A 25338-nucleotide genomic window follows, 5' to 3' on the forward strand; every position below is an offset into this window, starting at 1 on the left:
GCATTGAGTGCTTTAGAATCTGGGTGTTGGGGGAATGGTGGGAAGTCAGACCACACTGGACTTCCCAAGGAGTCTAGAATGGAGAGTTGGGAGAAAAAGGCTGGGGAAAGGGCAGGATATACATCTAGGAACTAGGGTTTTCCAGTGGTCCCAAGTTCCAGGTCTAGACTGTGAGATGCTGCAGCTGTTGGTCAGGTACAAAGACAGTGACATCTTTTCTCTTACACCCTGTGTCCTCCTCTCACCAGGCTGTCCACACGCCAGCTGGTTTCTCCATTTCACTTCACCCCACCAACCCCTCCCATAGCTCCCCTTCCCTCTGCCGAGACAGCAGCCTTAGTGATATCACAAAACCTTTATTTTCAGAAAACCGAAAGAAACAAAATCAAAATCAAAACCAATCATTTTTACCTGGCCCCTGCCCCAGCCCTCCCACCCACCCACACATCCTCCTTTTGGGGGGGCACCTGTGATGCATGCAGAAGGGGTGGGAGCTGAAGGAACCTACATTCCTTAAACAGAAAGAAGTCCTTTTGAGTCTAGGTATCCTCATCCAAGTCAACACCACTCCCAGCCTTGCCCCCTCTCCAGACACATCAAGAAGGAATTCTGAGGTGATGCCAGAAGGTTTGCCCTGAAGTTCCTCGGGAAATAGGGTGGCCGGGCCAGCACCACCCCAGGCCTTCACCAGTTACAGCTCATCTTCATCCAGCTTGGCAAGTCTGGCTTGGCAGGGAGGGGTATTTGGGATTGGTGGAGCTGGAGGAGAGTCACGAGGAGCTTGGGGGAAGTCACTGAGGGCCTGAGGAAAGACTCAAGTCAGAGGATAAAAAAAGTTCCGGAATCCACCCTCACTCCTGTCTTTTCAGTGCATGCCCTAGCCAAGCCACCTCCTCTTGCCAGGCATCTTAGATGATCCGAGACCATCAGCCTCTCCCAGGGTTGAACTGGAAGAGGGACAGGTAAGAGTAGGGCAGTAGGAAGGGGCAGACAAAAGGCAGGTGGTGGTTATAAGGAAATATGGGGGGAAGGGAATTTAGGGATCCCAGAACAAGAGGAGCCCTCCCCATTCTATAGCAGGGGCGCTCCATTCCTCATACCTGTGTGTCCAGGGGCAGGGGGGCTCTGGCCACCTCCCCTTTGGGCAACAGCAGCAGGGAGGGGAGAGAGCCGTTGATGGGTGCTTGTGTGCTGACCTGGGCCCGGTCTCCAGGCCGGATTCTCCCAGGACTCCCCACCCTAAGCCCTCCTGGCCGCCCCAGGCTGTTGGTCTGACTCTCCCTCCTCTGATACTCAATGGGTGACTGCAATGCTGGGGCAAAGAGAGGAACAGAAGGAGAGTTACAACAGAGACAGGCCTTTTCCCTAAGAGCTCTGCCCAGACCACCCTCCCACTTTGCCCTCCTCCCATGAACTGTCAGCCAGTATAAATTGCTGGGGAGATGAAGAGAAGCTGGGGTCAGAGGGCAGGGATTGGAGACTGGGCAGTGAGGGAGGGATTCAGGAGGTCAAAGGGCCAAAGGAACATGTGGGGGAGGGAGGGTGAGAGCTTCACCATTGAGAAAGTTCCGCTGGCTTTCCAGGATCTGAGCCACTTGCTTGATCCAGGCCTGACTGACCGCAGGATCTGCAGTCTGTAGGACATAGCGCTGGATCCCACCCTCTGGCCCTCTGGAGGTCAGTGCAAAGCGGCAAGGGTCACCTTGGAGGTTCCCCTCCAGTCCCAGGCAGCTCACCTGGATTGGCAAATAGGAGACAGCCCCCAAATTCTTTAGGCCCTCTCCGGTTCCTGCCCCTTCCAACAAATCCAAGAACCAGACATTCTCTCAGAGGTCTCACCCTATCCCAGGCAGACCCCTCCCTTGTGGCCTCCTCCCCACCTTGATGCTGCTTTTGTACACATATCCAGCCTGCGTTCCACCTCGTACTCCTCCTCCCAGGGCCTCGCTGAAGATGATGATTTGCTCAAAGAGGAAGACACGTCTCTCTCGACCCCGGGAGGAGAGCAGACCGCCAGCCTCAGGCTCTGTGACCCAGAATGTGTCCTGGCCCAAGAGCTTCCCCTGAGCAGTCAGTTTGCCCTAGAACCAAAGGACGGTGGCTTTGAGAAAAAAGTGAGAAGAGAAAAGGGGCACTCTCTGTTCCTCCCTCCTTCCCCTGACGCTCCCAACCAACCATGGGGTCAGTCCCAGGGGAGGACAATTCCCCATTAGGACGTCCCAAGTACTCAGACTGGGGCAGAAGAGCATTGGGCCTCCAGTTTCCTGTTCTATCCCCATACCTCAAACCCCCGAAGTCTCCCCAGGGTCATCATGTCATTGCAGCGCTTGGGTACAAAGCACATGACCTCCACAGCTTGCTGGATCGCAGGTGAAGAGAGAAGCATTGTCATTGTCAAGGAAGAGACCTCTTCAGACCATGTTTCACCTCTCAACCAGCCTCCCCGTAAAAGCGAGACAGCTCAAACCACCCAAGGAGCTGGGAGAACCCAGAAGACTAAAACAGTAAGATCCTGGAAGGATAAAAAAAAAAGTGTCCAGGAAGATCTGGGAGTCCTCACCTCCAGCTCTTCAGTATCCATCCCAGCTCTACTGTAATATTTGAGAAAATCCTAAGATGTAGAAAAGAAACGCTCAGGGAGGTTTTGAGGACACCCTCAGAAACTCTCACATCCTCCCCTTGAAGGCACAGGTGAGGATGCCCAGGAAGTATGGGGGGCGCCTTAGGAACTCTGAAGAGATGAATGAGAAAAGGGCTGTCCCAACCAGAGGTACCCCCAGGGAACAGGTGGTCCTGACCTTGAGCAACAGCTGGTATTTCATGATCCTCTGCACTGGTTTGATGAGGAGGTCATTGAGCTGCAGGCGGTGCCCTAGCTGCTGCCGGAGCTCCTGGGGACAGGGACTGGGTGGTTATGTAGCCTAGAAAGCCTGATGATTCTGTTCCCCTTTCCCCAAGGTGCCTCGGCCACTGACCTCAAAGTAGCTGTCCCCAAACTCTGACACCACGTGCTCGGACTTGGGCTTATTCTGGCAGTACACCACGTACATATGCAGCCTGCGCTCCTAACAGGGGTAAAGTTTAAGGAGAGCCGGATGGGCGCGGAGAGAAAGCCCCTCTCCAGAGAGCTGTGACCCACTCCCAAGCCCCTCCCCTCCAGGGCCCCACCCTCTTAAGCCTCACGTGTTTGATGAATAGCTGAGCCAGCCAATCAGGATCCTTCAAACACTGCTGCAGCTCCTGCAGGAAATAGCTGGAAGGGTTGGCAGGGAAAAGGCTGGTCAAATACCCCCACCCCACTCAACTTAGAGCTGTCTACCCTAGCTGTGCCATTAAGCCACTCCAAACGTTTCTCAGACAGCAGTGGGCCCATGGGTGGGATACAGAGACTACCAAACATCTATGCCCTTCACCCTCACTCTCAGGAATCCATCACTCACTCTCGATGCCACTCATAGATTTGCTGGATGTTCCCAAACACAATCCTGTCACGGCCTCGAAGACTCTCTGGGACCCCCTGAGCGGCCATGGTGGCCATGTAACCCTGTAGGAAGGTTGGGATGAGAGCGTGAGCGGTCAGGGGCCAGCCCTGGTAGGAAAAACCCCTCCCCCCCAGAAGTCTAGGATGTAGGGGGGTGCTGGGAAGGTGGGACAGAGGAGTATCAAGGCATCCCCTAAAATTAGCCTTGGGCAGAGGGAAAGGGCTGGGCTAGAGCTGAGAAGAGAAAAGGGACCTACCTCCACAATCTGCCCCAAGTCGTCCACATACATTTTCTCTGTCTCTACCAGCTCACTCAAGACATACCTGGGAAGAGAGCAGGAGTGCACATGGTTGATTTAGCCACTTCCTCCCTACTGGACTAGAAGCTCCTTCATTACCACAACCAACCTCAGAGGAAATTCCAAGTATCAAATCTAAAATGTGAGGGACAGTTCTCTGGAAGTTGCACAAGGGGGGGGGGGGAGGGAGCAAAAGGGAGGGAGAGTGTGGGGACACTTACATACTCCTTTCCAGAGCCTTCTTCTTCTGTTCCTCCTCACTCTCAGGGGCCTGGGATAGGGTCTCCTCCTCAGGTGGCTGGAAGGAAAGAACATCCTAGAGTAAGCAAATGGATGCCTTTTGGGGAGCTGTGCAGATCCATTTCTTCATACCTGTGTCTTATCTCCAGGGCCCTCCAACAATGTGGTCAGCAGGGTCAGTTCTGGCAGCTCCTCTCCAGTGGCTAGAGCTGGTTCCAGCATCCAGTTCTGGGAACCAGAGGTCAAGTGTCAGAGGTCATGGACAGTAGCTACCTCTCCCCAATGACCAGTGGCCCCCAACCTGCCCTCTCTCCCAGTGTCCTTCATGGATGTCATACATGCTTCTGTGGTGCTCCCTGCTCACCTCATATGGTCCAGCCTGGCCACCGTCTGCCTCAGTTTCCACACTGAGACAATGTTTGGAATGACCCAACCATCTTCTCAGGCCACTGACTGGCCCTGGGGGGCCCGGGGAACAGGGGCCAGAGCTGAGGCCAGAGCTGGGGCCAGAGAGGGCAGCCAGACCCGAAGCAGCTGAAGCTGAGATACTCCCCTCACTGCCAGCAATGGAATAGGATTCTAATGGGGAGTGGGGGGAGAAAAGGGGCCATAGATATTACTCTAGCTCCAGATGCAGGGCCCCTAGGGAGCTCCCAGAGGCCTCCTCTTCATGATGCTGAGCCCCTCTCCCCCAGGGCCCACTCTCTTGCCATCCTCATTTGAGTTGGCAGGGATAGAAAATTTCACCTAGGCACCCTTGGAAGGAAGGACAGTAAACACCTGGGCTCCCAAGGCCTGGAAACCTCCGTTCCCCCATATCCTGAGCATGGCATAGATATGGGGGGGCAGCCATCTGGGCAGACACTGGAAGCTGAGGGTGGCCATCTGCTCTCCTACAATCTGCCCCCTTCCAATGGGCACAGACCATTCCCTGAGAAGGTGGGGGGGGGCAGCTAAAAGCCCATCAGCCACCCCCAGACTCCTCCTCCACCAGTTGCAGTAATTACTATAAAAAGAAAAGACTTCTGCAGCCCATCTCCCCAACACATGCACAAACCCAATAGAGGGGACAAGTGAGGAGAGCTCGTGAGGGCTATCTGCCCTGGGCCCAGGAACAGAGGAGCTGTGCTTTGTCATAAAGCCCCTGCTAGACCCCCATCCTCATTCCTCCATTCCTCTGGCCCTTTTCAGATCTGAAGTAGATTCTCAGCAAAAGGATTTAAGGAAGATACAGTCCTAGGCCCAAGGGGATTGTGGATGGGTTTTTTCATACCCAGTTGACTACAAAACAGAGAGCAGAGTCTCCTGCCCCTTCCCCAATTTCCTTAACTTGAACTGATAAAAATTTGGAGGCAGACGGGATCTTGGAGATCATCTATTAAGTCACTTTCCTGGAAAACACAGGTACAGGTCTCCAGCCTCTAAATCCCTAGGGTCAGCGCAATCCGAAGTCCTGAACCCTCGGCCCGCCCCCCCGCCCCAACTCAACACTGGGCCGTTGCGACCTCCTCGAACTCACCACGTCCCCCCCGGGCGAAGCAGCAGCCGCATTTTGCCAGCACTTTTCGGATCACATGGGGACAGGCACAGCGACCCCCCTTGTGCCCCCCCCGCATGGCGCCCGGGCCCCCCCGCACCCCCCACCCGGGCCGGCCATGCAGGGGGAATCACGGGGGGCGGGGCGGGGACGGCGCCGGGCGCGCACCCCCCCTCCCTCCTACCCCGCTCCAGGCTGGGGGAGGGGGGGAGGGACGGAACAGGGAGGGGGAGTCCAGGGGTAGGCGGAAGTCTGGTCTGGAGGAGGGCTGGGGGCTCTGCAGAGCGGGCGGCGCGAGGCCGGGCGGCCGAGCTGGGCGGGGAGTGTTTCCGGAACCCAGTCGGTGCGTGGCCCAGGGTCCAGATGTCCAGCGGGGAGGGGAGGGATGGTGGGGGAAGCTGGGCCGGGATGCGGCAGCCTCTCCAGCTCTGTCTCCGGCCTCTCGGGTTTGGGATGGTTCTAGGCCCGGGCAGGGAGAAGGCGGGGGCCGACTCCCCGAGTCACTGGCGCTGCGCGGGTCCGGGCCGAACGGCGAGCCGAATAACAGGCCCGGCCGCGGTGCCGCCGCGGGGAGGGGCCTCTGCGGCCCAGCTCCGCCCTCTCCCTCCCGTTCCCCGCTCCAGCCCCAGCCTGTGCCGCGCTCCAGCCCCAATCCCCCTCCCCCAGGCACCACCACGTTCCCACTCCACGTCCCCACAGCCTCCGCCTCTCCACTCCAGCCTCGGCTCCCCCGCCTCGGGTTCCCCTCCCTCCTGCCTCTCGGGCTCCCGACTGCGGTGCGCTGGGTGGGGGTTAAGCCGGGCGGCGGGGTCTGCCCAGGTCGCCCCTCAGCCTCTGCGGTGGAAGGGAGCGGACGGATGGGCCTGGATCTGTGCGAAGACGTCCTGGGTGTTGGGACTTTCCCAAGCCGCGCAGGGGTAGACAAGCCCCCTCCCCAACTTCGGGGATGAGTGAATGGGGAGCTCTGTGGGGAACACCGCCCAGGTGCCGCCCTCTCGCCAGACCCTTCTTTCCTCCAGGCCCCAGGACTCCAGCTGAGGCTAATCACCAATTAAGGCGAAGTCCTGGAGCCTGGGCTGGCGACGAGCCAGGGGTGGGGCGTGGGGACACTCCGCCTGCGGGGGCTCGGGACCAGCTGATGTGGGGCACACAGCGGACTAGAGGGCGAGAAGCCTGGAGGTCTTGGCAATTAAATGGGTCTCATGCAGATTAGATGCGAACCTTTATGCTAATAAGCGCAGCATTATTTGAATTCGCCACTGTGCGCAGGACCGCAAACTGTGCCCACCCACCCCCAGCTTCTTACCGGGCAGCGGAGCCCAGGCGGGAACCGCACGTTCGCGCTCCCCTTTCTGATGCCCCTCGGTACAGTCAGACTGTGGCTCGGTCCCTCCTGGCCCTAGGGGGCTTCTCTTCGGGGGCTGTGTAGTAAGGTAGTAAGATTGGTAGTAAGGAAACCGCCCTCCACGCCCAGACTTGACCTCCCGCTTTCCCTTCTTCCTCCTGTCAAATCCACATTGTTGTAAAACGGTCGCCGAGGCTGGGTTGGAGGGAGCGGTTCACCCAGACCAGGGCTATGGCCCTCTTTTGGAACTCTTAGATTCCTGCAGAATTCTGCCCTGCAGAATTCCTGTTTGCAGGTAAATTCATTTGTGGGGTGCAGACCTCCTGAAACCGCCTGAACATACCCGACCCCACCGTGGTCCCACTTTCTTACCCCCGCCTGCCCGGGTAGGGCGCATGCGCGCAGCATGCCCCCCATGACCCCCAGTATCCGGTCAGTGCGGCCAGGGGCGGGGCGGTCCGGGGGCTTCATGCTGGACCCCTACCCTGCTCCAAGTTTCAGGGCTGAGGGGGCACGGAAGCTGGGGGGCTCAAGGCCTGCGTGCGTCCGGGGAGTTGCTGCTGCCGAATCCGCCCCCTGCCCGGCTCCGCCCCTACTCCCATCCCAGCCAAACTTCTCAAAGGGGTAGGGTTGCTCCTTTCTCTACAACCAAAGTTCAACAACAAACAAACCCCTCTAAATCCCGATTCGGACGTGGAAGTGGCAGAAGCCCACTAAATACCTTCTCCCCAAGCGCTCTGGAGACAGAGAGACTGGGGAGATACACAGGGATACCCACCCCCCCACGGCCTTCCCCTTCTCAGCAGGTTCCGCTCCCCACCCCACCCCCACCCTGGTCCACAGAACTGAACGGGTGTGGCATGGAGAGTTGCATATTTTACTTTATTTTTATTAAATTAAAAGCTACAGTCTGGCGGCGATTCCAGAACAGGGTAAAGAGGCTCCTTATAGGGGGCAGAGAAGAGCGGGAGACAGACTGACAGAGACGGAGACACAGGAGAGAAAAGACAAGGTTAAGGTAGAAGGGGGATTATTTCTGAAGAACACACAAGGCCGGCTCCTTGGGGGCTCACACCAGCCCCATTCCCCCTCCCCCACACCTAAGTTCAGCAGTGGAGAAGTTTGTGGGGGCAGGGGGCTCAAGAGACCCTCCCTCCCCACCCAGGTCCTTTCTCAGCTTAGTCACTGGAGCACAGCACATACCAGAAAAAGCCAAGGGCAATGGAGGGGGTAGGGAGATCGGGAGTATGTACACAGGGAGGAGGGGAGCAGAGCCTCCTGCCGGAAGGGAGTGGCTCTCAAGCACTGCACTGAAGCACTTGGCCTGTGGGGGACAGGGGAAGGGATTGCCCCCTCCCTCTCTGAACTCCTTCCCCAGTCAGACGGGTCCCCTATTTGTGTGGCGTGGGGGGCAGAGGGAGAGAGGAGAACAGAGGCTTCCGCTGGGTCCTATGTGGAAAGGCAAGGGCCTGGCAAAGGGGACGTCCTTCAGTCATCTGTGATACCCTTGGCTCTCAGCTCTTCTTGCACCCGGGTCAGGTACGTGGGGTCCGGGTACCCAAACCTGGGAGCAAAGAGAAATGAAGGTCAGGATTAGCTGTTTTAGCTTACTCGTATTAGCCTCATGCTCACCTTCATTCTGGGTGCCCCATTCCAGCCCCTTCCCGTCTCCCCTAAGGATATGCAAATCTGAGATAACTTAGCCCACTTCTGCTTATTTTCATAGGTGAAGCTGGGCATATTGGACCAGGTTTAATGTAGAGAAACTGGGACGGAAAAGATGGTTGAATAGTTTGGGGGTGGTCCTCTCCAGTTGGGAGGTTCCCAGAGAGAGGGGGCCCGATGTGGTTCCCTCACTGGAAATGGAGAGAAGGGGAGGAGCCAAGGAAAAGAAAACGAAGGAGGGTCGCACAGCTGGGGTCCCCCTGTGCAGCTGGTCTTGTGGTGGATGTCGTTCCAGGTGATGACATTCGGTCTCCCTGTGGTCATGGACGTGCCGATAGTGAAGGTGAGACGCTGGTCAAATGCCTTGCGGAACAGGGTCAGCACCTTGTTGCCCTCAGGGCAGTCCGGGAGGTAGGCCACCCGTGTGGTGCCAGGATACCGAACTCCTGGGTTCGGGTGTTCAGCCTGGGAGGAAGGGGAAGCAAAGTGGACAATGAGCAGCTGGGCATCTGAAGGCCCATGATGCCAACAGAGGGTCATCCTGGCCAGCTGTCTGTCTGGGGCCACCCCCAGCTAATGCTGGCAAGGCAGCCACAGGCTGACAGCCTTTCAAGGAAGGAGACACTTCCTTGACAGGTTTGGGCGGCAGAAGCCTGTCTTTGGACAAAACCCTTACTGTTAAAGAGGTTCTTTCTGCGGCCTCAATCCCTCAAGTCTCAATTCGGCAATGAACGGATTCCCAAAAGTGACGGAAAGTAGCTGGTCCTTACTCACCAGACAGCTCAGCAGAAACGTGAAGACTGACAATAATCTATCTTGCAGCCTTCCCTTCTCCCACCTGAAAACACTCCCAGTGCTTCTTTGCCTGCCTAACCTGTTCCATTTTCCCATTACTCCTCTTCAGAGCTTCCTCATCCCTCTGCCAACCAGGACCGGCAATCACTCTTGGTCAAGCAGGAAAACACCCATAGGCTCTTGACCACTCCTGTTTTAACTTTCCACTGTCATCAAGATTTTCCTCCCTTGTCAATCTGGAACAAAGTAACGCTCTTGCTCTGTGAGGAGGGTCAGATCCCTTCGGGCTGTGCCTGCCTACACGTGAGCCACCATCTCCACGGAATTCACCTCTGCCAGGAATAGCTGATGACGTCCAAGGTCATCAAGGAAACGGTATTCAATTCCTTTCTCCCATACCTGATTTTCATGTGTGCCATGGAGTCGTGGAATGGAAAAGCTGGGCCTCAAGGGGCACCTCCCAGCTCCAGGGCACTGAGTGGGAAGGCATGCTGGGAGACGGCAAGACTACATCACATCTAACGAACACATTCCCCCTCACCCAGTTTTCCTAGGCCAGAGAACATGCTTGGGGCACACCAAAGGAGCTCGGGCTAAACCAAAGGGCAAAGGCAGGCCATAGGTCTTCTTACCCCCTGGACACCGGGCGGGAAGACGTACTGGATGACGATGGTGCCGTACTTCTCATAGCTTGGCAGCAGGAGTGTGGCGTCCTTAGAGACCAGCATCCGCCCATTCTGGGGCTGGTTGCCCACCAGCTGCCCATAGAAGCGGCCACACATGGGACAGGCCTTTTTCACCTGCAGGGCTCGGGTGATGCAGCCCTCACAGAATGAGTGCCGGCACTTCTCCAATGTCTTGGCATTCTGAATCTCCCCCAGACAGATGGGGCAGGTGCTCTCCTGCTCTTCTGTCTCCTCCCGAAGGCGGGGAGGAAGAGGAGGGGGTAGGGGAGGAGGAGGCGGGGGAAGCCCCCGAGCCCCTGGGGGCAGGAGCGGGGCTGCTCGCAGAGGGGGAGGGGGAGGCCCTGGGCGGTGCAGCTCAGGGTGTTCCCCACCACCCCCCAAAGCTAGGCAGCCCATAAGCTCTCCCTGCCTCTGAGCTTTCTTCAGCTCTTTCTCAGCCTCTTTCAGCAGCCCCTTGAGAGCCTTCCGGGCCAGGTAGAGCCCATTAGGAGGAGCAGGGGGAGGGCCCTGCGGGGAAAGCTGGAGGACATAGATGTCAGAAGTCTCGCCGTCTATGAGGATGGACACACGGTGCTCCTCCCGAAGCCGGGCCAGCCGGGCTGGGGTCTCCTTGCTCAGGAAGTCCCACACAGGCTTAGAGACAGTCACCTTGTTCTTGCAGGTGCCTCCACAGGCTGCCATTCTGGACAGGACGAACGACACTGCCCCCAGGGTGAAAGGGACTCAGGGTGGGGGGTCCCTATTTGACAAAGTCAGTGCCTCCTACTTCAGGTTCCTTTCCAACCCTATATTACCTCTACTGTCTCAAAGGCCAACCCCAACTCCTCCCCCAAGTTCATTTTCTGTCTCCTCCTATCTTTCAAACCCCCAGCACCCACTGAAGAGCAAAACAAGTTTTAATAACTTTATTATTATCATCATCTGAGCCAAGCATCAGTCTTGGTTCTCTTTACACTCCTCCCAAGATCACAGAAATCATCTAGCCCTCCTCCCTCTGGGTGAAAACTGGGCTCTTTAAAGGGGAGGGAGACTTTTTGACCCTCCTTTTTGCTCACTTTGATCCTGAAGAGCTTAGAATTGGCATGCAGGCTCTCTCTCTCTGTCCCTGCTCCCTACTTGAAGGTTGTGTGACCTGGTAGGTGGAAAGGAAAAGGAGGGAAAGTGAGAAGCCCCCTACCCCTTTCCCACATGCCCCAACCCAGCAGCCCATGTAACAGAAGACTGGGAACCTGGGTATAAGTTACTGGGATTACTTGGCACATGGAATGGAGGAAACCAATTTACAGGTGAAAGCTGAAGTTCCCAAGGGAGGCACATACCTGGAAAGCCCATGGACGATGAAAGCAGCAGAAATTCCTCTTTTTCCACACTCAGCTGACCAGGTCTAGGGGGAAGGGGGACAGTAAAGGGATATGATGACCAATGTCACTCCACCAGCAGCCCAGAAACAAACCAGAAACTCCTCTTCCATTTCTTCTCCTTCTTTCCTGCAGAATCCCATCCCCAGCCTCTCCCCAAGTTGCTAAAGATGGAACTTCAACAATGCTAACTTTCCTCTTTTCTCCTCCAGCTCTGAGGCTCTGGAGAAAGCCTAGGGCACAGATAAGAGAAGTCAGGAAGGGTGAAAGCCCACACAGATGGAGGACTTTCCTGCCACCTCCCTCAGATCACATGGATAAGAAGATTTCCTAGGCTCCCAACTCCTTACCGTGCCCCATATTCCCAAGTAATTCAGCCCCTATCGCTAGGGAGACTTCTTTGAGGAGAAGTCCGTTTGGAATGCAAACAAAGTGGCAAGAACCCCTGCAATAACAAAGTTCTTACTGTCACCTTTTAAACCCAGCACTAGAGCATAAGCCTGTCAGCAACCCAGTCTGCATTTAGGGAGGGGTGGGGAACAGCAGGGGCTCAGCTGGAGGAGCCTGCTGTTTCCCCTGAGTCTTAACCATGTTCAGCTACAGAGGTGTACCTACAACACCTCCACATGTAGCTCAAATAGAAAGAGGGGCCATTAGTGTGACCTCAATTCCTAGACTGATCCAAAGGGGAGCGGCTCTGTTTGTGCCTCCATCATAGTCCCCTCAAAGCCATTTGCACCTCCAGGTTCAGAAAGTGAAATTGAAATCCTAGAACCTCAGCTCCTTCGGTCTGTCCAAGGTGGAACAGCCCCCTCGCCATCAGAGGGAACCCAGGACCTAGATGTCCTTAGCTCCAAGTCCTGCTGGCACAGAAAAGGGAGGCGGGGCCACAGTTTATGCTGGGTCTCCGATTCCTCTGGGGCAACCCAGGCCGGACACAGGGCCAGTCCCTCCCTCCAGACAGAGGCCAGACAGGGGCAGCCGGGAGGGGCGAGGGTCCCTGGGGGCATCAACTGAGGCAGCCCCACCCCTCCCCCCATGACCTCCTGCAAGACCCAGAACCAGCCCCCACGTTCCCCTCTCGCCGGAGCCCCCAGAGCCCCAGCAATGGGTGGGGGTGCATGTCGGCCCGATCGCAGTCCCCAGAACCCCCAAATGGAGGCCAAGGCTGGAGGGTGATAGGAAGAGGATCGGCCAGGCGTGGAGGGGGCCCCTGGAGCCGCGCGCGGGTGAGGAGGCAGAGGAGGGGGCTCGGGGGGGCAGGGAAGGCGCGCGGGGGGTGCGAGCGGGGTCCGGGGGGCGCGCGGTGGGTGTGGGGGGCGCCGGGCTCACCTACCTCTCGTCAGCGCCGCCATTGCCGGTCACATGACTGAGGCTGTTGCTGGGATGACGGTCTGGGCCCTAGCAACAAGGGGGGGGAGACCCCGAGAAGGTGGTGGGGGGAGTTTGGAGAGGGGGTGCAGACCGAGAGAAAGAGTAGGAGGGAGGACAGCACCCGCTTCTCCCGTACAGGTGATAATCACCGTTTTCTCTGACCCCCTTCCATGCAAGAGCCCCTGCCCTTCCGCCCCAAAACAAAAATGGAGGCGCCGTCCCAGTCTTTGGAGGGAGGGGGTGGCGTGTGGATCCGAGGGTAGGAGGTTAAATCTCTTGGAGACGCCACCCTTCTCGCTTCCCCCTCCCGGGAGGGGCCCTCTGCCTTTGCTATTCCAGCCAGCTGTGTGGCGGCTTCAGCAAGCTGGTGGTGGATGGGTGGGCGAGGAGTGTCGGTTAGGTAGGTGGGCAAGGGGGCAATTTTTCTGTGATCCTTATGCTAGAAGGGCCTTTGAGGAATAATTTGGGATGGGAAGAAGAGTCATAGTAAAAAGAAAAGCACTGGTTCTGAAAAATAAACAAACCCCAGGACTAAACTATTTCAATTCCTTCCCTCATCGCTTGCCTTTTCCTAGGTTGTTACCTTCTGTGACCCCCACAACCTGCTCCCAGATGGGTGTTGGTAAGTGCCTCTGATTTTTGTTTCCACAAACAGGGATACTGAGGCCAGTGCCGAATGGGAGGTGAATACATTTTTTTTTAAATGCCTTGCTTGGGGGGGGGGGGGATGTCAAGTCTATGGTTTAAATAGAGTTAAAAACTCTCAAAGAAAAAAACAGCTCTGTTCTGTTCTGCTTCCCACATCAGAGCAATCTCCGCCCCCAGTCCAACTCACTTCCCTGGGGCCACATCAAGCCAGGTTTTTCCACCAGCCAAAAGACCTCATCAGCCAAACAGTGCTGGATCTCCCAGACTGGCAACAACCTCTGTTTATCCACCCCTTTCTTCACTCCCCCTCTGGGCTGGAGGGTTGGTCACTTTTTTTCTTTCCCAGGACCCTGCTGTCCTCTTCCTGCTCTGCAGAGAGGATATCTTTCCCAGGAAGCCTGGGGGACACCCAGTGCCTTCTTTTAGCTCCTTCATGCATGCTTTGAGAGGTTCACTCACCTTTACAAGAATGGGTGTGTGATCAAGCCCAGAACCCTGGGGGAAGAGGGGCAGTCACATCATCTGTTCTCCCTGCCCCAACCCATAGCTGAACTCCCACAAAGCTGGAGAGTAAGTTTTTCATTCCCATGCACACCCCTCACAGCCTTTTAAGTTCACAGCTATCTATCTAGAAAGCCACATTCTTAGTTAGGAGCCCAACACCTTAAAGATCAATTCTTCATCTGGTCTCCACACCCCTAAGCACAGTGTTCCTCAGGAAAGTGGGGGAGGGGAGGCATGCCTGTGAAGAAATATGGCTTCAATAAGTTACTTCCTATACAATGACAGCAATGGGAGTAAATACACAAGATGTTTTTTTATTAATTAATAAAACAAAAAAGATGAAAAACAGAAGCAACAAATGAAGACCATACTGCTCATGATACATCAGCCACATGGTCAGAAAACCAATTTCTAAAGAGCAACAGCTGCTGGTGTCACAGAGTTTTATTGCATTCAACAGGGGAAAAAGGTAGACGGTTGGAATGAGAGAGATCATCAGGCCCCTGACGGGAGATATTATAGGGGCTCTGATCTTTAGCCGTGGACTCCTCTTGTTACTTCCTCTGGAGCAGAAGATGGAGGAGAGAAAGGAAGTCTCTTTTATGACTGCATGACTTCTTGTGAGATCAGTCCAGCTAGATACAGAGCAAAGAATCTTTGCATCCCCACAGGCCAGTCGCTGGTGCCCATCTTTATGTTAAAAAAAAAAAAAAAAAAAAAAAAAAAGCGTAGAAGCCGTAAGGGGGATGGAGGGTAGCAAGAATGGCTGCCTTAGCCCCAGAGGCATTAGGGGGAGGGGAGGCCACTATCTGGTTCATCAGGGTCCTCTACATTCTGAGACTATCACATGTCATTTCGACTCTTTGGAGGAGGCCGGGTGATTGAGTTATGGCTCGGACTCCTCTCTGGGGGTGGAGAGTGAAGATGACAAAGAAGGCCATCTGTCCCCTGGGAGACACAGTAGCGGTATGGGACGAGAAAGAAAGGAACAGAGTGACAAATCCAACTGGAAAAAGGGTTTGAGAAGGGGCTGGGAAGGAAATATGTTAGGCGCACACCTCCAAGGACTCAAACTTTCCAGGGCCCAGGGGCCGATGAGAATGGAGGCCCCCACACTGGAGACCTTCATCCTCTTGAAATGACCAGGGTTGACCCAGGTACAGATATTCCCCCCTGCTGGGAATAAAACCTCAGGGATGGCTAGACATGAAGAAAGGAAATCTAGCACTGGGAATGAACCTTATACCCTGGCCCATCGCCCCAGCCTCCAGAACTGCCCACACCCCCACTGAAGGGTTCCAGCCCCAGGAGGCATGGGAGGTCCTGGTGAAGAGCAGCAACAAACATCTTCACCCAGACTTGAACACTTTGGTCATCTCTGGACTCTTGTGCCCAAAGTACTGGGGTGGGGGGCGGAAGTGGGGTGAGGGAAGAGGTTGGAGAGCAGTCAATTCTTGACAAAGACCTCCAGTTCCCCACATAATCACGAGTCCTCCTGGATCCCACCTCTGTGAGGTGCCAGCCGGCTCGCCACTCTCCACCCCATGTGTGTGTAAGATGGGCCACATCCCATCACATATGTGCATGCCAGCACCCACAACTGTAGTATCTTGAAAGTCCTCCTTCCCAGGGCCTCCTGGGAAGGAGGCATGCCACAGTGAGTTCTATAAAGTTATCAGCAAAATTCAGACACTCTTAGTTTATCCCATGCAGCAAAGTGCATCCGGAGTAGCTTCTTGAGCCAGGTCCATCTGTCCAGTCAGGTCCTGAAGATGGCAGAGAACCCCCTTCCCCCATCACCTCGTATGTTATAGAAACAACAGGACATGTACAAAGATCAAGGCACTTGGGAGTGAGTCAACATTAACACTCTCATGAAGCAAGCAGACTTGTTGGGGGGGGGGGGGAGAGAGAGAAGGAAGAAAACTAGACAGGGGGAGATAGGACAATGTATTTCTGAAGGCCAGGAAGAGCCTACTCAACAAGATGGAGTTATCTGAATGGAAGGAGCCTGTAGCTAGTATTTAACAAAGGAGGAAGAGAAGAAACAGTGGTCAACATTCCACAATTCCCCTAAGCCTCTCACAACCCTGCCACCTTGAACATAAAGCAGCAGTCAGCATGGAGTCAGGCAGTCTCTTAGGCAAAGATGTTGGTAATAAAATCCAGGAATCTCTTAGCATACTGCTCAGGATGCACAGTGGAGATCTCTGCCCCAGCCTGTGACAGGAGATAGGGAACACGGTGTCAGGCCACCCTGACCCGTCTCCCCACTGCCTACCCTCCGTTCCACTCCACACCACTTCCATCCCCAACCCTTTGTCCTTTTGCCACCCCACTGCTCCAGCACAAAAGGCTCCCTGTTCCAAAACAGTCAAGACAGGAAGGCTTTGGGGAACCCTCACCCCATGTTTGACGGTTTTGGCCGCATGAGCTGCTTTCTTCTTGGCATCATATTGTGTCAGGATGTCAATGAGGCCCATAAAATACACCTCCTTCTGGGGGGCCCCTGGGGAAAGAAACCAGCAATGAAGAGCATGTGTTGTCCCAATTCTCTCTCCCAAAGAAGCAATCAGATCTGTTTTGAAAAGCTAAGCAGCCTTTCCACCCACCACCCTGGTCTCTGTTCTACAAGGCCAAGCCCTCCACCCCCCCACCCCCGCCCCACACCCTTAATAGTCCCAGAACCTTTCTCACCCTCAGCACTCCGGATGGCGTAGACATCAATGAAGGACTCAAACTCTCCAGGGCCCAGGGGCCGATGAGAATGGATGTAGCCGCCAATACCCTCAGGGGAGGTGCCATAGGAGCCCACGAGCGCAGGTGGTCCCGTCAGGCTACAGTCCCCATCCCCCTCTGACTCCTCCTCCCGCACAGGTCCCTCCTCCTCTGGGTCGGAGCCCCGAATGATGTCATGGATGCCCAGCAGAAGGCTGTAGTCCATGATCTTCAGCTGCACTAGGAACTGAGACCCCACTGAAAAGTCAGATACCTCAGATCTCCTTCCCCACTCCCACATACCACCCTTATACCTCCACTCCTGAGCTTCTGAGGCCCTCTTGGTGGAAGGAAGGATGCAGATTGAGGGAGTATATCATTGCCCTTTAGTACATAAATGTCCTGGTATCTGAGATCATCCTTTTAACTGATTCTAGCCACCCCATCCATGGGTCACCTCCAGGAGTTTTTCATGTCTCAAACCCAACTCCCCTACATGCAGAGAACCCAAAGAATAAAAGGAAGGGGAGCAGTTCCCTCAGATGGTGAATGGGAGAAACAACCGCCCTGTGGGGAGCTAAAGGAAGCAGCTACTTCCCAAAGCACCCCAATCATCACCTCCACGTCTCTCTTTAGCTTCTCTAGAAATACTTTCTTCTCCTCTTCACCAATATAAACTTTCTGGTTCTTGTTGAGAAAATCCATATCCTTAAGGGTGGGCAATTCCTTAACCTGAAAATAAGTAAAGGGACACCTTGGGAATATATCCCTCTCCCCAAGGTCTCAGAGAACCATGCTCTACCTGGGGCTCTACGTCCAACTCAGTGGCTTTGAGGGGAGAGAGATCTTACAGCCCCTCTCTGACTCCACACTGCAATGCTGCCCCAGAGGCTGTTCTCAGCTCTAGTGGCTTCTCCAGACTCAGTCACTGCAGCGGTACCCCAAATCACATCCCATTACCTCTGCTTATGGCTTTCAGTCAAGACCCCTCATTCTGACTTTTCTTTCTTCTTCTTAAGCAAAAATAGCTGCTTGATACAAAGAACCCAGAGTGGGGGGTAGAGGGTAAGCATTTTACTCTTAAAGTTTGTCATCTTCATCCATCCCCAAGCCTTCCACAGGAAATAACCTATGCCAGTGAGAAAGCACCTTTTTCCACTGCGCATTCCAAACATTTAATCCCTGGATCAGCACAGGTTTACATCTCTCTTCTTTTTGGCGGTTTAAGATAAGAATAAGTAGCTGACGATCCCTACCTCTATCCTAAAGAGATCCCTTTATCTGCCCTCCCTCATCCCTCACCCTATCATCTAATATTAGTATCACCTTTTCCTTATCGCTGGCTTCTCGGGACACTAGGGAGCCCTGTGGAGAGACCCAAAGATCAAGTCAGCAGAAGTGGCTAAAAGAATAGTCAGGATCCAGCTCCTAAGACAAGTACTCAAACCCCACAGTCTTCTTTCCTTTGAAACGAACCATCGAAGTGCCCTCCCAGGCCCTTCCCCATTCTCAGGCCATCAGGAGCCTCTCCCTCAGCCCTAGCTATCCTCTTCTTACCTTGAGGTCATACTTCCTGTGCACAGGAAGACGGTGGCTAAACATGTTGCGCATCACAAGCATGTAGCTGTCTTCGCTGTCCACGCTGACTCGGTACATCCCCAGGAACTGGGGCAGCAGTGTGTTGCCGTGGCACTTCACGATGTACTGGGGTAGAAGGGAGGAAGGAATGGGGAGAAGCTGAGCAGTAAATGCATAAACAGCCCAGGGACGGGAGTTCAAATACCACCGTTCCAGGGTAGGGCAGACAACTTCAAGTAGCGAGATTACGAGGCCAAAAGTGGTGGGGACTGTTACAGAGGCCTGCGGTTATCCACGCCGCTCGGGGCTCCTCGTCTCCTCTGATGTAGTCCATCTGTGGAATGTCTCTTAATCTGACAGTGCCTTCTCTCATTTCCTCTTCATCACTCTTTGAGATGAGGAAGGTAAGACGATCCTTATTTTGGACCCTCTTTAAGTACAAGGGGTCACAGAACCAGGATTAGAAATGACATCTGCTTACCAATGAAGTGATTTTACCTAGATTAACATTTCCTGGTGGGCTAGATTCCTGTAGTAAAAATGTTTGCATGGTGCCCTCTTTCAGGGCTAACCATCTCTCAGTATTGCTGCCTACTTCTCTTCAGAGCCAGCCTTCTCGGAAAAGTAGTCCGCAATCAACCTACTTCCTCTCGTTTACACCTCAAGCCAGTAAAATCAGATCATACCCTCGGTTTTCCTCTGAAATCTCTCTACTCCTCCCTTCTTCAGATCCCTCAGTTGCCAAATCCAACAGGGATTCTAGTCACTGTATTTCAAGTAGGTGGCACCGGATCCCACTGACCAGTCTCTCGCCAGAACTCTCTTCACCCTGAGCCCCACTCTGCCACTCTTCCAATTCTCCTCCTGTCTCTCCTCGAATCCCACACAGAACAAACCAGGGCATCCGGCGATTCAGAGTCTCCTTCATGGGCTCCTCTCTCTACTTGCTCCTCAAGGTTCTATCCTCAGCCTTCTTTTCAGGTCTTCTCCACACATTTCCCCATCAATAACCTCATCCACATTTACGGCTTTCATTACCATCTACTCACCTGTAACTCTCAAATCTACACTTCTACTTTCCTGAACTCCACTCCCCAACCACTTACGGGACATCTATATCTGGAAGAACTGTAGAAACCCTGCATTCAACACATCTAAATCAAAGCTGTCTTCTCCCCAAAACCGGTTTCTTTTTCTGCTTCCCAACTGTTAATGAGTGGACACCCAGTCATCCCTAACCAGGAATCTGGAGGCACCTCTGCCTGAATTCCCATGAGTCTCTCACAGGTCTTCCTCTGTGTGTCCGCTGCCATCCCTCCTCCAGCCTTCATCATTCGTCATTTGGTTTTTTGATTAAACCAAACATTTTTCGAGTCTTTCCTTTATTCCTTGCTCGTTGACTTTGGGGATATATTTCTTCAGTAGGAAGATATTCGGTGTTTTTATCACCAAAATATTCCAGAAACTCCACATTCCAAGTTAATCTAATCAGACAGAATAGCCTCCCTAATCCCACTTAGGACTGGATGTGATCATGGCTTCTCTCCTCCAGTTTATCCCCAATTGTGTGCTTATCCTGATTTTCTCTTCAAAACCGCATTTATTCCTGACAGTATATTTGGCATTAACACTTCACCTAATTCTGGCTTAGTCTACAGTTTATACTTTGCTGTATGTGTGCCCTTTACACATCAATCCACAGTGCTTTTCGATTATAAATGCCAAAGGAGAAGGAACACGTCTAACTTCTCCTATTTAGAAAAGAACACAACGAGGTATTCAGAGGCTTTTTCTGAAATTCCTCGTTTTCAAATACATGATGTCAAGTGCTTCTTGGGAAGCAAAATAGGTTGCAGGGAGGAGAAGGGATAGGAAGTCTCCCAATGTGCTCTAGCAGCCGAACTATGAATAGAGAGAAAGGGGAAAGAATGAAGCTGGAAAGAGGCCTGACCTGGTGGTAGTTGGAGAGGTTGCTATGCATGTCAGCAATGTCCTCACTGGATACTTCTTTGATGACCAGAGTTCGATCATAGGAGATAAGGAAGCGACCATCACTGCCTTCACTTTCACTTGGGGGACTTCGGGTAAGGGATACCTGGGGACACAAATAGGCCAGAGGCTCTTTTCCTCTTTGCATGGAGATGCAAGTCATAGGATAATGGTCAAGTGAATGTGCCTGAAAGTGGATAAAACCCTTGCATAAAAGGTTGAGCTGGGTATCTTAATCTGATGACCCTACTATGGACTGAATGATAGTGAAAGCAAAATTTTTAATGTGGCCACATTTTCCCCCAAGGAAAGGGTAAGTGGCTTTCATCAGATTTTTGAGATGCCTGTGACCACAAATAGGTAAAGAATCAGACTTGTCAAGGCTCTCATATCTCCAAACATGACTGGCCCAAGGAGTTCCCCATTTGTTAGGGAGAAATGACTCCCCTCACCCGAAAACCCGAGTAATCTCACCAAGTAATCTTGGTCATCAATGCCAAATCGATCACGGAGGTTCCTGAAGACCTGGGGGCAATACTCCTTGAACTTGAAATGACTAGGCAGATTTTCCCTGAAATAAGGGTTTTCAAGGTAAGAAAACAAAGTTAACAATATTACATTTATACAGGGCTTGACAGTTTACAGAGCACCTTCATACACATTACCTTATTTGAGTCTCATAAAACTCTTGTGAAGTCCTTTAAAGGGGTATATTTTTCCTTTATTTTATTCCCTATATTTAAAGGGGTATTTTATAGAAGGAGAGTCTGTAGCACAGGGTGGTTGAGGGGCCTGCTTCAAACACATGGCTGGTAAGCAGCTTAAACAAACCAGGATCTAATGCCCAGCCAAACAGTAGTGTTTCCCAAATCTCATGCAAGTTCGAGACATCCTAAAATTGGCAATAGGTGCCACAGTTTTGAATGGCATCTTTTGATACCGGGAGCACTTAGGAGACTCAGATATTTCTTTCAAGCAGTCTCTATCAGAAGGCTAATGGTAAGGGCATCCAAATATATTTACTCTATGGTATCACCAGCTCAGATGAAAAACAAACTAGTATAAATATTCCAGCGTTCTCTACACTGGTAGTCATTACAATGGTTTCTTTGCACGATACTGAATTTCGGCACTGGGAAGGAGGTTAGAACATAGAATTTGTAAGTTGCCTTCCACATCTAAAACCTTCAACTCATGGCATCTTAACTCTTAAACTTACGTAATACTCTCTTCTGGGAAGGCTGACGTGAGAAGAGCAAGGATCTCCACGTACCTGTGGAAAAGGTGATTGTTGACCTTGATCTTGGAGCTAGCCTTAAAGTCATCTGGCAGCAGCATCACTGGGGGAGGCACCTGGCTGAGCTCATTGATCTGATAAGCCAAAACAAGAATAGGGAGCCAGTGAGTAGGGGTACAGAGAGCTACTTCTACACTGTGTCTGGGCAAGAGTCACAAAAGGGCAACTCAAACCTCATTCCTTTAAAAACACTGGTTATGCAACTACTTGCCAGAGGTGAGAGAATGCATTGACCTCTTCTGCTGCCCAGCAAGGACTGCAGTGAGCAACCCCCACACACAGCCCTTCACACTCCACCCCCGTGGAACTTCATGCTCACAGCAGTCATTTTATATTAGGCAAACCCTGTAAGCAGCTCAGGACTATTTTTAAAGCTGTGAGAAGTTCTAAAGAAAAAAAAAAAATACCCTCAGCAGACTCAAGACAAACAGTTCCATGCTCCATTAAAAACAAAAAAAAAAGGCATTCCTTAAAGTACACAAGAGCGTTAATGGGACTCCGGGGAGTCAACAGCAACAAGAATGAGATGTCCACATCCTGCAGGAGGCATCTCCTTACAAACAGGACCAGTCCTTCCAGACCACCCTGACCCAGGTCTCTCTAGTAGGTCCCCACCTGCCTGGGTGTAAGGTAAAGAAGAGCAGCTGATTCTAGAGGGGAATGCAGGTGGGCGGAAGATAAGAGTTCATTAAGGTATCTGTTCCTAAAGTCAAGCCAACCCACGGCCCAAAGGAGGCGAGCAACACATGCCCTCCCTGGCCCCCAGAGCCAACCATCTGCTAATTTGGGGTGGAAAGGGAGTTCCTGTACTAAGAAATCCCAAGGAGATGTGTTTTCCCCCCAGCGTTGCCATGGTACTGCTCACCCACCTTTAATAGTGCACTTATCATATGACTCTAATGGCTAGTTTATGTAAATTCCCCACCTAAATCATGAGCTCTTCAAGGGCAAGGACCAGCTGTAATTGTCTGCATCCCTCGGGTGCCTTGCTAGCATAATGTTTGGCACAAGGGGTCCTGAAGTGTTTATTAAGTGAATAAATGAATGCCTTGCCTAACTTTACTTGATCATTCAACACAGGTTATGAAGTGCAGTCTAACCTAAATCCCACAGATTTCAGTGAAACCGTGCTCCTCTCGTTCTCAGTAGAAAAGGAGGGCAGAACATATTCCTCCAGGGTGGGGGAAAAAAGCCACTTGAGATTCCCAGCCTAAAATTCAGCTACAGTTCTTCATGCCCCTCCTCGCCACCTGCTGTTAAGCAGGCTGAATCATCACTAAGACATATGTTCAAGGAATTCTCCATTCTAGACACTTGAAGTAAATGTGTGTTGGCTGGAGGGTGGGGTGTTGGAGCTAAAGTATATATACCTGGGGAAGCTGAGGCAGGTCTCATGTAACGCCCTCTATCCTTAGCAAAGGAAAATCCTCCTTGTTAAGCTTCCCAAAGGGATGGATGGGTCACCTGGAAGGTACGTATGAGAGGCAGCCCTACCTCCATATGCTTTGCCCATCCCAAGTGCCTTAGCCCGGATACTCTCTAATTAAAGATATTACCACCCAGGAGTTGGGAGCAGTCCACAGAACCACAAATGCAAAAGGGAGCTGGCAGACCCCCAACGACATTTTAAACCCCAAATTAAGGAGGGGACAAAAACTGTATTCTCTTCACCTCCTGCCATGAGTGTAACAATTCAAGGAAATGCATTCATAAAATATTGCCTGTTACATTCAAAGTCACCGCATCCCTCCCACTCCAGATCTGAGGGAAAAGGGGCAACAGTTGTGCATCCTGCACCTGAGTAAAGAAAAAGAGATTCACTGGCCTCTTTGGCCTCCTCCTCATTCCCAGGTCATAGCCTCTACCTGTTTCTAAAGTTCGCCATCATAGTGTCCCCAGGACCAGAGCTCCTCAGCCATCTGTTTGGTCAGAGATGTCCCCCAATTACACCAAACGCCATCACTCCAGCCAGCAACGGGGATGCAATTAAGACCAAAGAAATATACCATACATAAGTCCTAATGAGGCTGAGGGTGGGTAGCTTCTCTGAAATGTTGTACCTCTGGAAGGGAAAGGAAAGGACAAGTAGGATCAGAAAGTCCAGGAAAGCCTGGAACTTCCCTCAAAGCCAAGGTTCCAAAATCAAGGACAGCAGCTGGAAAGGAAAGCGAACGATCCCCCTCATCCAGCTACCTTCCCTGCTCCCCTTCCACACGCACACTCTCACCGGAGACCTCTACCACCAACCCTGAAAAACCACTCCCCCTAATGTCCTTACAGCTGATGCCGGGTCCGGGCCAGTCTCTGTGGCCTGGGGCTGAGGCTGGACCCAGCAGGAAGAAGGGAGAAAGTTGGATTTCAGGTGGAGAAGGCGGAACTAGGGTGGTGGAACGTAGGGCGGAGGGGGAACCAAAAGCCTACATTTCAAAAAGCAACCAACCAAGCAACAACGTCTAAAACAAGATACGCCGGGGAACACCTGAGGTTTGGTGGGCAGGGACCAGGACAGCCGCGGGGAAAAGTGGCAGCGCGAGGGGCTCCGCAGGCGGGACGCCCGGAGGAGCACGAGCAGCTGGGTTTGGACGGGGCTCATGGGGGGCTAATGCCAGGTCTCACCGAGTGGGCTACGCCCCACAGGAACACGCCCACCAGCGGGTCGGCCGCCCGGAACACCTTCACCTTCTGCTGCACGAAATGCTTCTTCTTGGTTTTGGAGGCGAAGCCGAAACCCGGGCCCGGGGCCGCTGTCGCCGCCGATACGGTAGCCGGCGGGACAGAGGAAGACGCCATAGTCTCCCTCTCCGGAGGGTGCACCCGACTGAGTGGAAAACCCGAAGCGGCGGCGAAGCAGGCTCCCGACCCCGGAAGCGGTGCTCACCTGGGCCGACGTCACGTGACCGGAGGCTGCCCCGCAGGCGCGCAGCAGGGCGGTGCGGGACTGGCTCCGCCCCCTGGCGCCAGCCCGGCCCCAACGTCCGCGCGGTGGGTGGGTTCACCTGGCGCTGGGGGCGGGCGCTCGGAAGCCGTGTTCCCTGCGGGCGGTCCGCTGTCAGCCAGGCCCGGACCTGCCTCCGAGGCGATGGAGATGTGACCTGGGCAGGCCTGATTCACTCCAGGGATGGAGTGGGTGGGGCTCGGTTGCTGCAAAGTCGCCGCCTGCCGATTTTGCCCAGTTTCTAGGAGTAACCTCCCTCCCCAAAGCGCTGCTTTACGAAGGAGATTCCTTAAGTGGTTTCGATGGATTAAATGTGCTTTTACAAGGACCACTCAAGCATCATTCTGGAGGGTGACTGGAGGAGTATTCTAAAAGTCTAGACAGAAGATGGCGAACTAAAACAGTGGCTGTTGGGATGGAAACGAGGGAATGGCATGTAAAGGCATATAGTTTGAGGGGCGCGGGGTTCAGTTGGTTACGCCGTCTGACTTTGTCTCGGGTCATGATCTCACAACCCACTTCGTGGGTTCGTGTCCCACATCGGGCTCTGCACCGACAGTGAGGAGACTGCTTGGGATTCTCTCTCCCTTTCTCTCTGTCCCTACCCCATTCATGCATTCTCTCTCAAAATAAATAAACTTAAAAATAAATAAATAAAGGTATGGTATAGTTTGAGGGGCGCCTGGGCGGCTCAGTCAGTTGAGCATGGGACTCTTGATTTCTGCTCAGGTCATGATCTCAGTTTGGGGGATTGAGCCCCACTTCAGGCTTGGTGCTCAGAGCACTGACAGCATGGAGCCTGCTTGGGATACTCTCTCCCACTGTCTCTGCCTCTCTCTCTCTCTTTCAAGATAAATAAACATTTTTAAAAAAGATACAGTTTGGGGCG

At 53.3% G+C, this 25338-nt stretch overlaps 3 protein-coding genes across 11 annotated transcripts; all 3 read right to left on the bottom strand.

Annotated features, from left to right (window-relative positions):
- Positions 1-418: 418 nt before the first annotated feature.
- Positions 419-7464, bottom strand: ARHGEF25 (Rho guanine nucleotide exchange factor 25). Of its 4 annotated transcripts, none has more exons than XM_040491592.1 (16): positions 7275-7464; positions 6864-6978; positions 4385-4599; positions 4153-4248; positions 4002-4078; positions 3739-3805; positions 3441-3544; positions 3184-3253; positions 2976-3065; positions 2799-2891; positions 2561-2611; positions 2282-2359; positions 1881-2081; positions 1556-1736; positions 1197-1312; positions 419-802 (listed from the first exon to the last, which is right to left on the bottom strand). In XM_040491592.1, exons 1-16 carry the CDS (start codon positions 7371-7373, stop codon positions 692-694), a joined length of 1764 nt encoding a protein of 587 aa, XP_040347526.1. In that variant the 5' UTR covers positions 7374-7464; the 3' UTR covers positions 419-691. The 4 variants fall into 4 exon arrangements, with proteins under 4 accessions (XP_040347526.1, XP_040347523.1, XP_040347524.1 ...); XM_040491589.1 differs by having other exon boundaries at positions 421-802; positions 1101-1312; positions 7275-7373; XM_040491590.1 differs by lacking the exons at positions 6864-6978; positions 7275-7464 and adding an exon at positions 4801-5498 and having other exon boundaries at positions 421-802; positions 1101-1312.
- Positions 7465-7765: 301 nt separating this feature from the next.
- DTX3 (deltex E3 ubiquitin ligase 3) lies at positions 7766-13094 on the bottom strand. 6 transcript variants are annotated; one of them, XM_040491599.1, is made up of 6 exons: positions 12743-13079; positions 11368-11432; positions 11104-11180; positions 9995-10730; positions 8815-9032; positions 7766-8466 (listed from the first exon to the last, which is right to left on the bottom strand). In XM_040491599.1, the coding sequence occupies exons 3-6, from the start codon at positions 11130-11132 to the stop codon at positions 8391-8393; spliced, it is 1059 nt and encodes a 352-aa protein (XP_040347533.1). In that variant the 5' UTR covers positions 11133-11180; positions 11368-11432; positions 12743-13079; the 3' UTR covers positions 7766-8390. The 6 variants fall into 6 exon arrangements, with proteins under 6 accessions (XP_040347533.1, XP_040347534.1, XP_040347529.1 ...); XM_040491600.1 differs by having other exon boundaries at positions 9995-10749; positions 12743-13077; XM_040491595.1 differs by lacking the exon at positions 7766-8466 and having other exon boundaries at positions 8473-9032; positions 12743-13094.
- A 1132-nt stretch (positions 13095-14226) lies between these two features.
- Positions 14227-24304, bottom strand: PIP4K2C (phosphatidylinositol-5-phosphate 4-kinase type 2 gamma). The gene is made up of 10 exons (XM_040491594.1): positions 24131-24304; positions 21491-21588; positions 20692-20788; positions 20180-20323; positions 18208-18354; positions 17977-18015; positions 17269-17382; positions 16630-16897; positions 16338-16441; positions 14227-16152 (listed from the first exon to the last, which is right to left on the bottom strand). The coding sequence occupies exons 1-10, from the start codon at positions 24302-24304 to the stop codon at positions 16072-16074; spliced, it is 1266 nt and encodes a 421-aa protein (XP_040347528.1). The 3' UTR covers positions 14227-16071.
- Positions 24305-25338: the final 1034 nt, after the last annotated feature.

The sequence above is a fragment of the Herpailurus yagouaroundi genome, unplaced genomic scaffold (assembly GCF_014898765.1).
Source record: "Herpailurus yagouaroundi ecotype Mexico unplaced genomic scaffold, PumYag 182, whole genome shotgun sequence".
NCBI lineage: Eukaryota > Metazoa > Chordata > Mammalia > Carnivora > Felidae > Herpailurus > Herpailurus yagouaroundi.